We start from the raw sequence: 13,024 nt of genomic DNA on the forward strand, positions 1-13,024 counted from the left end.
ACGGAATTTGGGAAAAAACGAAATGGGGGTCAGGCAAAACAATTACAGATTTTATAGGGGCCTAATGTAGGTTAGGGTTTGACAAAAATAAATCCTGTTTCATTGGGTTCAGGATTCCCTTTTGATGTTTCAGGTACATACAGCAGCGTGTTTGCCTTGCCTTGCTTCCTGTTTGATGTGTTGTTGTTCAATCAAAGCCAAGGTCAAGTAATGATCCTGCCAACCTGATTGAGCAGAGAGAAGAGCTGTTTTTAAAGAAGCTCGGCACAACCTGCATCAGTATATTGATTCACTGGAGTCATCCTCACCTCTCTGACCTCAGACGCAGCACTGGAGCAGGCTTGGGTAATTAGCGTTGGGCTTAGAAGCCAGAGAGGAAAGATTGAGTGTATATTATTATAATGTTGCAGTAGTTTCTCCTCCATCGTCTGGGTTTGAGGGGATGAAGAGTATTTTGTATGAATGTTTTAGCCCACCAAATCTCAGCACCTGCTATGGCTGACACTGTAAACTTACAAGGCAATTACTTTGAGTTTTGTTTACTATCTCTATCTGTAAGTGTGACTTCAAAGAAAGAGCATAGTTCACCATATCATAGTGACTGCACTCTCCAGACTTTCTTCTGTGTTCTCTTTTTGGAGTTTTTATCAAATCAAAATCATCTGATTTTGAAGTTGTTGTTTTTGTCCTTTTTGTTGTTTTTTGTATTTTACCCCTTTTTTTCTCCCCAATTTCGATATTGTCTCGGGAGGAGAAGGTCGAATCATTCATCATCTGAAACATGACCTGCTTAACCACACTTCTTAATACACGACCACTTAACCCGGAAGCCAGCCGCACCAATGTGTCGAAGGAAACACCGTTCACCTGACAACCGAGGTCAGCCTGCAGGCGCCCGCCCTGCCACAAGGAGTCGCTAGAGCGAGATGAGCCAAGTAATGCCCCCCCCGGCCAAACCCTCCCCTAACCCAGACGTCACTGGGCCAATTGTGTGCTGACGCTAGGTGCCAGACAGCTGAACCAAATGCCAAGGCATTTAGAGTATGGCAATAAATCACCAGCATGGGACTCCTGATCACATCCGGTTGTGATACAGCCCGGGATCAAACCAGGTCTGTAGTGAAGCCTCTAGCACTGCGATGCAGTTCCTTAGACCGATGTGCCACTCGGGAGGCCGTTTCTTCCTTGTTTTTATATAGTTATGTAAACGAGTCATTTTATTCACCAATTCATTCCTAGGTATTACTGTCTTTAAATAATCATATAGAATAGATGGCAAGTACACTCTCCCAGTCCGTCCCCTACCCCTCTCACTGACTACAGTATGATTTTTACATTAGAGGTGTTTTGTTGAGGTTGTGTTATTGATTGCTTTTGACTTTGAGTACAGGCTCGACAATGTATTACTACTATAGGGACGGTGGCTTCTCTTCGCTATCTCAGATTTACAGTTGATTTACAGGCTCCAGTTTCTGACGGAGACTGTCGGCTCAGGCCGCCTTCCTTCCTTCCCCAAGGTGACTTTGGCATCTTCTCACTCTGTGGAGTCTTGGCTCACTCTGTTTTTGTCGTCAGTCACTGAGCTTTCTTTTCTCACAGAATTCAATTGACTTCTCCTCTCAGTAGATCAGTAGGGAAAATCAACGTTTTTACACATTTATTTACAGTATTTACCACAGTACTTATTTTCTCTGGAAACTGTATTAATATAACTTGAAGTAGGTTGACTTTCTTTCCAGCTGTCTCTTGAGTGATCAAAGCCCCAGGTTATGACGTACTGTAGGCTGTTGCTTGGTAAGAGCGTTGTTTTATCAGATTGCTGTTTATTAGTCTCTTCCTCCTGGGGTTAGTGGAGGATCCACAGCACCAGCATCAGAGAGGGGGGAATGGCTATCCAGTCAAACACCCCAGTCCAGCCGAGCTCAGGTTGCCCAGGAGAGACACTCAATCCTGGGCCACGGTGCTGTCTGAGACCGGGGTGTTTGGTTCAGAGTGGAGGAAACTGGATCTGAAGGGCCGTGGGTTAGAACAATGACCTGCCGTCCCATCAGGAGCATTATCAACCACAGAACTCTACAGTGGAAGAGATCAATACCACAAACACACCTATCACAGTCTGCTTTTCACATGATCTGTTAGAAATGCATTAAAACAAATGTCAAATGTTTATCCGTGTGAGTGTTTGTAATGGCATGTTGTGCCCTGTCTTGTCTAATGTGCCAACAAGTGTGTTGTGCACATGTTCCGCACACTGTGGCATGTCTAATATACCATGTGTGTGTGTGTCCCAGGTGTGGAGCCTGAAGTTGGAGCAGGAAGTAGAGAAGAACAAGCTGCTAACAGAGGCTCTCCAGACCTTAGCTACAGAGCACCAGGATCTAGACCAGCAGTCCCTCTGTAAAGGCAGGAGGTCCTCCACGCTAAGCACACTCACAGAGGATGACTTCTATGATGCCCTGTCCGGTCAGTCAAACCCAACTGTCTTCATTAAACCCTTGGAGGGCATCGTAAATGGCACCCCATTCCCTACATAGTGCGCCATACTGACCAGAGCTCTAGAAGTATTCTATACAGGGCGGGGATACTCAACTAGTATTTGAACATTTCCGGTCACACAAGTTTCCTAGGTGGCAAATGTCCGGATGGATATATTAATTTATCGGTAGTAACAAACCCCCACCTCGCGACCCCAAACTGTTCACATTCCTCTTTTTGGCAGAAAGAACAGATAGCAGTTATGATAATTTTTCTGCGATTCTACACATTGAGCCATGGGGGTGGTGAGAACATTTAGCTGTTTTAAAGCTCATTTCCTGCCATTCTACACATTGAGCCATGGGGGTGGTGAGAACATTTAGCCGTCTTAAAGCTCATTTCCTGCCATTCTACACATTTTGCCATATCGTACTATATGTGTGTTTATGTGATACCTGAGTGACTTCCAGGCACCCATGTGCTCACAATCTGGCCATGATAACTACAGGTTTTAGATCGGCTAACTTACTTACCTAGCTAACATGGGCTACTTGGTCAGCTGGACATTTCTGGTTATAAATAGCTCTCTAAGATCTGTCAGTGAATTACATAACTAGGGAAACTGCCCATGCACTCCCAAATGTCTGAATTACATAACTAGGGAAACTGCCCATGCACTCCCAAATGTCTGAATTACATAACTAGGGAAACTGCCCATGCACTCCCAAATGTCTGAATTACATAACTAGGGAAACTGCCCATGCACTCCCAAATGTCTGAATTACATAACTAGGGAAACTGCCCATGCACTACCAAATGTCTGAATTACATAACTAGGGAAACTGCCCATGCACTACCAAATGTCTGAATTACATAACTAGGGAAACTGCCCATGCACTCCCAAATGTCTGAATTACATAACTAGGGAAACTGCCCATGCACTCCCAAATGTCTGAATTACATAACTAGGGAAACTGCCCATGCACGCCCAAATGTCTGAATTACATAACTAGGGAAACTGCCCATGCACTCCCAAATGTCTGAATTACATAACTAGGGAAACTGCCCATGCACTCCCAAATGTCTGAATTACATAACTAGGGAAACTGCCCATGCACGCCCAAATGTCTGAATTACATAACTAGGGAAACTGCCCATGCACTACCAAATGTCTGAATTACATAACTAGGGAAACTGCCCATGCACTCCCAAATGTCTGAATTACATAACTAGGGAAACTGCCCATGCACTCCCAAATGTCTGAATTACATAACTAGGGAAACTGCCCATGCACTACCAAATGTCTGAATTACATAACTAGGGAAACTGCCCATGCACTCCCAAATGTCTGAATTACATAACTAGGGAAACTGCCCATGCACTCCCAAATGTCTAAATTGCACCTTGTGCATTCTACTATTACAATTCTCAACAGCATTCAATTGAAAGCCCGACTGAGTTCCTAAAATCTGGTCCGTGGTCCGTATTCATCCCATTCTGGGTCTGAATCTGGACCGTGTTCCGTCTGAGTGTGTGTGTGTGTGTGTGTGTGTGTGTGTGTGTGTGTATAGGCATATAGAGAATAGGGTGCTGTTTAAGATCGCAAAAATTGACATTAATTATACCATTAACATATTTTTGTTTCAGGCTATTCTGTTTTTCATTGACCTGTACCTCAGAACATGTTTGAAAGACCTCTGTAAGCACCTCTATACAAAGTGATGTATTAACACTTCCAGAGTACACAGCAACAAGCTACACCTAGATAAGAACCAATTAAATGAGCCTTGTAAATCTGTAATAAAAAATGAGCCGGCTGACTATCGTGGCTCTGCAGCTCTGAACGATAAAGCTGAGTTGATTCCTTCAGTCTAAATTGTTCATTGACCCTACCTGGCTCCCTAACCTTAAAGCTCCTCCACACTGTTGTCAGTAATGAAAACCACTTCCCCTGTGGAGTTGTTTCTGTGTTGAAGAATAGGCTGTGGTTTACAGACACCTTGTTTATTTTTATCAGCAGCACAGACACCTCCAGGATCCAGCAACACATCTCTCTCCAGCAGACGGTAGCCTCTGAGGCTGAGGAAGATTTCACTCTTTATTTGGTTCTTTCTTTATACAGTTTGCAGAGACTGACTTGATAATTGTGCAGTGTGCTGAATGATGTATGACCTAGGGAAATTCCACGGCAATGGTTCTTTCTTCATACAGTTTGCAGAGACTGACTTGATAATTGTGCTGAATGATGTATGACCTAGGGAAATTCCACAGTAATGGTTCTTTCTTCATACAGTTTGCAGAGACTGACTTGATAATTGTGCAGTGTGCTGAATGATGTATGACCTAGGGAAGTTCCACGGTAATGGAATTACGCGCTCTCCAATTTGTCAGTTTAAAATCTGTGCCAAGCAAAAACCGTTGATTTCAAAGTTTAACAAACCATGCAGCTCTATGCACAATGACTGCTTCAAACAATTTACAGAGTATATGCAAAATAAATACAAATATTGGAAAAATTTATGGAAAAAAAACTTTTGGTAAGAGATTTACAAAAACATCTCCTTTTTAGTTTTCAAGTTTTTATTGTCACTTGCACAAGTACAGTGAAATGCCTTTCATTCTTGATCTTTCCCAACAACGCAGTAATCAATATCAGCATGTGTCTCTGTCTGTGTGCACGGAACATGATTCACTACACATGCTAACAGGGTGGCTGAGGTGCCCAGAAGGTCCCCAGGGCACCCCAAGCCTCCCTCCATGTCTTCCTGTCTAATGACCAATCCCAGCGCTGTGTTATACGGCTGGTTACCCAACGATCAGCTACCTGCTACACTGGCTAATTGTCTCCATGTTGGGATAATGGCCCTTAAAACTAGTGTTGCAGAGAAGTAACAATCTCAAAATGGCCACTGCTGATGAATCCCAAGGCTAATGAGACAGCTAGCAAGCGCTTCTTCTTAAGGCTGAAATATTCTCTCTCGTTTCAGGCGGAAATATCTCTCGCTGTAGCTAGGCTCTAAAATTCCAACTCAATTCAAAAGGAGCTGGTTAAGTGAAACCTTTTAAGAATATGATATGACCAGATTAAATGGAATTGTTAGCTACAGTAATTCCTCTATGCTTGGCTAACAGTGCTTTAGTATTGAAATAGATGTCGAACTCTGTAGTGGGCTTCTCCAGCACAGTGTAGCCTATCCCCTAGAGCCTTGCAGTAGAGTAGTGATTGATACTGTATGCTGGCTAAAATAGAAGCATGCTGCTTTGCTATACAGTATGTTTGTGCGTTTTTAGAGTGATCCCTGGTTCTCTGGGAGTGTTGCATCATTCATCCATCCACAGTGATCTACTGGTCAGCGCTTTCTCTCTCCCTACTCTTATAAATATACCCTGCTTACTGCAATCTATAATACCATGTTTACGTTCAATGTAAGAGAGAGAAAATCGACCAGCACGTTAGACATCTTCAGTCTTCCTTGTTTACATAATGAAGATGCATCATGTCCGTTTGTTATTATTGGATGAAGCCACATGACCTACATCTATCAATACCATTGCTCTACTTACGAGAGATTTTGAAGCTTGTTCCCATAACCGATCATGCCGGCTAAATTGTTTAATTAAAAGCATTATTGGTATGCCCGAAAAAAACGTATTGGTAATATCAGCTCTGTGACCCTGCCTCACACAAAGAACTACAAAACTATTTTACAATATTCTATGATCCAGTCTCTCAGCTCCTCCTCTTTGTTCTGTTTCCCCTCCCCTTTTTCCTGGGTGTTACTACCTGTGTTGTCCCTAGTAGCGGTTACATGCAGTCTAAGTTAGAGACGGAGCCAGAGTACTGTACTAACCACAGCAGACACAGCACCCAGAGGGAGGGGAACGTCTTTGTGGCCTCTCATAAGAACCCTATCTCCCAGGTGTGGTTTCGCTGGCTGCAGGGAGGGAGGAGGAGGAGGAGGGAGTTCTGTCAGTCACTACCGGGTGGAGGAGTGTGAAGGCAGGCTGCAGAATTTAAAGTTTTTTGTTTTGGTTTGCTTTGCTAGGCTCAAAGGTGACATGACTCCCTCTCCGTCTCTGGCCCCTGGCACCCCCCTCCCCCTGCAGAGTCCGATGACGAGCATTCTCTCTCTCTGAGCGGCTTCCTGTCTGTGGCCGGACACTCGTGTGAAGAGGAGGAAGAAGGGGAGGTGAAGGAAGAGGAGAGAGAGCCCTCTCTGTTCAGCAGCAGCACCCTCAGGGGACCCGCTGCCGCCTGCGACATGTCTGGGGAGGTTAACCATGGCGACAAGAAGGCCCAATGCAACGGAGTGAAGAAGCACAGGTGGGGTCAGGATGCAGTTAATATGTGATGTAAATGGCTTGTTTTCAACTTGGTTTCCTGCTTGATTTTCTTGTCCCCTTCTCCAGCTCCTATTAAAGCAAGGCTTTTAACTGTGCGGTTAATTTATTCTAGTATATTCTATCATTATTTATATTGTTTTGTTGTTTCGAAATGTGTGTTTTTATCACGTGACATTTTGTAGGAAATGACTTTGTATGCAATAGAGCAACGGCATATAATGTGATATACCCCAGTACGTCTAGTTTTTATTCCTGTGTTTGTTTGGGCACCCAAGCCCCATAGACGGGTCTCTCTTGTTTTTCCATCCACAGTTATGTCATTCAGATTCAGCAGGCTAGTGGCTTATTGGTGCTTGGTACACTGGGTCAGAGCAGAAGGCTTTTTGAAGATTGGTCAGTCTACTTTATTTCTGTGGACGAGGATGATTGCATGCCCTCTCTTTCTTAATCCAAACAATTGACCCGTGAATAATTTAGTGCTTGCCAGTTTAGAGCACGAAATACTGAGTGAGAGGAAAGGGGTGTGTGTGTGTGTGTGTGTGTGCGCGCCTGTGTGTGTGTTGTGAAAGATTGATGAGGAGCTTGTTTATACGCTATAGCTGTCATTCAGAGTTATAGCTTCTCTGGCTATGTGGAGATACATCTCTGTTGTGTGATGGAATGAGGGAGCCCTATGGGCCCTGGTCAAAAGAAGGGGAGATTGGGGTAAGTTGAACCGAAGGAGTGAGTTGAGGCACCCTTGTTTCTAGTAAACCACACACACAACGAATCATCTGACCAAATATTTAGGAAGAGGTTGTCATTTCATGGAGTCTGTGAAGAAAGAAACCAAATGGAAAAAGTGGTAAGCAAGAAAGTGTTTTTCACCAATAATTTTAAGATGGTTCTATACATCAGTTTGGGGTCTCTATAAGCTTCAAAGAGGCCCTTAACTCAGCATGAAAGTGCATGGGCTGTGTGGGCTAATATCGTCAAAATGCAAATTGAAGTGTTTTCTTCCCAGGTGTAATGCAAGGCATTATCGCTGGGATATGAGGAATCAACACGGCCTGGCCTATGTTAAAAGTGTTTAAAAATTATAAAGTGTTTGTTTGTTGATAAGCCTCTGATAAAATATGCTTAAAGTTATTAAAAGACCAAAAAGCATTTGTGTTTGGGAAATTAAGATTGACATGGTTTTAAAAAGAAAGTAGTAATATTTCAATCAGTACAGACACTTGAAGGCTGTTTAATTTACCCTATCCTGTGGTTCAAGTTACCCCATAACCGGTGTAAGTTATGCCTAGAGACCACTTTTTTTGGGACAAGCTATGTTTTCAAAACTAATGTTTTACATGAATTCTGATTATTTCCAGGGATACACAACATCCTGAAATATATGTAGATATCTCTGTTAGAAAGAATACTACATTCTCTGCACCTTACACACACACACAGACACATCACAACTGCTACTACCAGACTTATTATGATAGCTAAATACTGAACAATTTAAACACTTTCCCCCTTCCCCAAAACTCATGTCAAAATTGGCCTATATATTGTACATTCCTGTATTATACTTATGCAAAAAAAAAAAAAAAATCTATTCTACTGAGCCATTTACTTAACTTTTATTATTTCTTATTGTTGCATTGTCGAGAAGGAACCTGCAAGTAAGCATTTCGTTGGCTGGTGTATACCATGTGCATCAAGTACATACGATTTAATGAAACCTGAAACTATACTATATTTGATGCTGAATGTACAAAATGGTTCAACTTAGCCCACTCTTCACCTAGTGCACTAAATTGAGGATAGGGTGCCATTTGGAATGCTCCCATTCTCCTTCCAGGATTCTGGACTCACTCCAACCAAATAAGCTAATTGATATCAACAGTGCTTCACACTCGTGGGCCCACTATTAATCATGGTGCAGTCAGACATGCTCTCATAAAGGAGATGGGATTCAGTCATTGTCTACCTCAGTATGTTAAAGATAACTCATTTTTTAGTTGATACCTCAATTTGTAATCCCAGAAGCGTACGATAAATCCTTGATTATGTGTTGTAAAGGCTTGATTTGAGTCAAGCGAAAATGTATATGTCTATGGGAACTGAATGAAGCTGTAGAGTGAGTAAGCGTAGCGAGTTAAAGTACGAATCAGTTGCTTTAGCGTAACAGGTTATGGCGTGTTGTGGAGCCGGCAGAAGTACTGCTCCACCATGCTCCATTGGCCTGCTCATTCCACTGTTAAGAGAGAAGGGTTAGGATTTAGCCCCACAGGCCTCCTCTTTCCTCTCCCTTCATCTCCTGCTGTGTTCGCTGTGTGTAGCTGCTTCACTGCTTATCGCTAAGTAAACACGCCGCCTCCCTGAGGCATGCACACCTGGTCCACGGGCGGGCCGCAATGCACACACAAACACAGACGGGAACATGCAAACACTCTCCCAATCATTCATGGGCGTTGCCTGAGGCTTGACCGCAGCAGCTACAGTTGGCTAATTAGCTGTCAGGTTACTCTGTTTCGAAATAGTAGGTCAAGCCATCACTGATGTTCCAGATAAGGTTCATGTACAGCTGTACTCTCTGCATAACTAAACAATGGCTTACTTTTGTGTATTCCAAACATAGCTCCTCTCCATGAACAAAGATGGCCAAGAGCATCACACAAAACCAAGGGTACTTGCTTAATTGCAAATACTTAGAAAGTAAACACGCCTCACCAACAACATGATACTTACTATCTGATTTAATGATAGGCTCGCCTTAGAGCATTGTTGAGACGTAGGAGGAAGAGAGCCGTGCCTTATCTATAAAGTAGCTATATATATATACTGTAAAATAATCTGGCTTAAACCCCTCATTAATTACCCTGTCACCAAAGTCCTTGTTTAAAAGAAAAATCTGGTTCAATTCTCTGGGACCATGTCTGCATCCATATATATTCAGTGGGATCACCCCATTCAGATCTGACCTAATTGTTTCTTTTCTATTCGACAGAACGTCTTTGCCCGCGCCCATGTTCTCCAGGAATGATGTCAGCGTCTGGAGCATCCTGAAGAAATGCATCGGCATGGTGAGAATTCACACTCAGTATTCATTTAAAGAAGGGTACTGCATTGGCACAACCCAAAGGCACAGGAGCTGGATGAAGATGAACCTGGCTGGGCAAAGAAAGACAGGGATGTTAGTTCACTGTTTCCTGCACCCCCCAAAAAAAAACGTTGAAAGCAAACAGTGAGCAAACATGCCTTTCTCTCTGTCTGCCAAGAATTCAGCCACAAACATTACATTTACATTTGTCATTTAGCTGATGCGTGCTGGTCCCCCATGGGAATCAAACCCACAACCCTGGTGTTGCAAGAACCATGGCTCTACCAACTAAACCACACGGGATAGATGTATTTTCTGCTCTTTTTTTCCCCCTCTGTATTTTCTCTTTATACTTTGTTCAATCTGCCGCTTCTTTAATGTGGATTTGTGCTGTTAGTGGGAAATACTGCTGACCTGAGTGTCCTTGGGCCGACTTACCGCCTAATGAGTTACTGTAGTTACTGTAGCTATGGAGAGATTTACTTACCGCCTAATGAGTTACTGTAGTTACTGTAGTTACTGTAGTTACTGTAGCTATGGAGAGATTTACTTACCGCCTAATGAGTTACTGTAGTTACTGTAGCTATGGAGAGATTTACTTACGGCCTAATGAGTTACTGTAGTTACTGTAGCTATGGAGAGATGTACTTACCGCCTAATGAGTTACTGTAGTTACTGTAGCTATGGAGAGATTTACTTACGGCCTAATGAGTTACTGTAGTTACTGTAGCTATGGAGAGATTTACTTACGGCCTAATGAGTTACTGTAGTTACTGTAGCTATGGAGAGATTTACTTACCGCCTAATGAGTTACTGTAGTTACTGTAGCTATGGAGAGATTTACTTACGGCCTAATGAGTTACTGTAGTTACTGTAGCTATGGAGAGATGTACTTACCGCCTAATGAGTTACTGTAGCTATGGAGAGATTTACTTACGGCCTAATGAGTTACTGTAGTTACTGTAGCTATGGAGAGATTTACTTACGGCCTAATGAGTTACTGTAGCTATGGAGCGATTTACTTACGGCCTAATGAGTTACTGTAGTTACTGTAGCTATGGAGAGATGTACTTACCGCCTAATGAGTTACTGTAGTTACTGTAGCTATGGAGAGATTTACTTACCGCCTAATGAGTTACTGTAGTTACTGTAGCTATGGAGAGATGTACTTACCGCCTAATGAGTTACTGTAGTTACTGTAGCTATGGAGAGATTTACTTACGGCCTAATGAGTTACTGTAGTTACTGTAGCTATGGAGAGATTTACTTACCGCCTAATGAGTTACTGTAGTTACTGTAGCTATGGAGAGATTTACTTACCGCCTAATGAGTTACTGTAGTTACTGTAGCTATGGAGAGATTTACTTACGGCCTAATGAGTTACTGTAGTTACTGTAGCTATGGAGAGATTTACTTACCGCCTAATGAGTTACTGTAGTTACTGTAGCTATGGAGAGATTTACTTACGGCCTAATGAGTTACTGTAGTTACTGTAGCTATGGAGAGATGTACTTACCGCCTAATGAGTTACTGTAGTTACTGTAGCTATGGAGAGATTTACTTACGGCCTAATGAGTTACTGTAGTTACGGAGAGATTTACTTACGGCCTAATGAGTTACTGTAGCTATGGAGAGATTTACTTACGGCCTAATGAGTTACTGTAGTTACTGTAGCTATGGAGAGATGTACTTACCGCCTAATGAGTTACTGTAGCTATGGAGAGATTTACTTACCGCCTAATGAGTTACTGTAGTTACTGTAGCTATGGAGAGATGTACTTACCGCCTAATGAGTTACTGTAGTTACTGTAGCTATGGAGAGATTTACTTATGGCCTAATGAGTTACTGTAGTTACTGTAGCTATGGAGAGATTTACTTACTGTAGTTACGCCTAATGAGTTACTGTAGTTACTGTAGCTATGGAGAGATTTACTTACCTGCCTAATGAGTTACTGTAGTTACTGTAGCTATGGAGAGATTTACTTACCGCCTAATGAGTTACTGTAGTTACTGTAGCTATGGAGAGATTTACTTACGGCCTAATGAGTTACTGTAGTTACTGTAGCTATGGAGAGATTTACTTACGGCCTAATGAGTTACTGTAGTTACTGTAGCTATGGAGAGATTTACTTACGGCCTAATGAGTTACTGTAGTTACTGTAGCTATGGAGAGATTTACTTACCTATGGAGAGATTTACCTAATGAGTTACTGTAGTTACTGTAGCTATGGAGAGATTTACTTACCGCCTAATGAGTTAGTGTAGTTACTGTAGCTATGGAGAGTTACTTACCGCCTAATGAGTTACTGTAGTTACTGTAGCTATGGAGAGAGATTACTTACTGTAGTTACTGTAGCTATGCCTAATGAGTTACTGTAGTTACTGTAGCTATGGAGAGATTTACTTACCGCCTAATGAGTTACTGTAGTTACTGTAGCTATGGAGAGATTTACTTACCGCCTAATGAGTTACTGTAGTTACTGTAGCTATGGAGAGATTTACTTACCGCCTAATGAGTTACTGTAGTTACTGTAGCTATGGAGAGATTTACTTACCGAGTTACTGTAGTTACTAATGAGTTACTGTAGTTACTGTAGCTATGGAGAGATTTACTTACCGCCTAATGAGTTACTCTAGTTACTGTAGCTATGGAGAGATTTACTTACCGCCTAATGAGTTACTGTAGTTACTGTAGCTATGGAGAGATTTACTTACCGCCTAATGAGTTACTGTAGTTACTGTAGCTATGGAGAGATTTACTTACCGCCTAATGAGTTACTCTAGTTACTGTAGCTATGGAGAGATTTACTTACCGCCTAATGAGTTACTGTAGTTACTGTAGCTATGGAGAGATTTACTTACCGCCTAATGAGTTACTGTAGTTACTGTAGCTATGGAGAGATTTACTTGCCTTGTTATAGTATATATTTGTGACTATCTAAGCACAGGTCTATGATGTGAAAGACCCTGTCATCAGTAGTGGTCTGTAGGGATCCTAATCCCCTTTTTCCACTTCCTGGATGATTTTTAATTGGATGATATAAGCTCTACACTTCCTGTACTTCCTCTAATTAAAGCGGTGTAATGATTCCCATCTGTGGCTCAAATGGCAACCTATTCTCTATGTA

General features: G+C 42.3%; 1 protein-coding gene across 2 annotated transcripts in view; it reads left to right on the forward strand.

Annotated features, from left to right (window-relative positions):
- LOC115103007 (oxysterol-binding protein-related protein 1-like) overlaps positions 1-13,024 on the forward strand; it is a 42,996-nt gene that overhangs the window by 18,091 nt on the left and 11,881 nt on the right. For both annotated transcript variants that reach the window (XM_029623548.2, XM_029623549.2), the window contains exons 16-18: positions 2,292-2,463; positions 6,583-6,799; positions 9,803-9,878. In XM_029623548.2, coding sequence (XP_029479408.1) covers positions 2,292-2,463; positions 6,583-6,799; positions 9,803-9,878 — 465 coding nt within the window. The remainder of the gene's footprint in view (positions 1-2,291; positions 2,464-6,582; positions 6,800-9,802; positions 9,879-13,024) is intronic.

Source organism: Oncorhynchus nerka, linkage group LG20 (assembly GCF_034236695.1).
Source record: "Oncorhynchus nerka isolate Pitt River linkage group LG20, Oner_Uvic_2.0, whole genome shotgun sequence".
Taxonomy (NCBI): Eukaryota; Metazoa; Chordata; class Actinopteri; order Salmoniformes; family Salmonidae; genus Oncorhynchus; species Oncorhynchus nerka.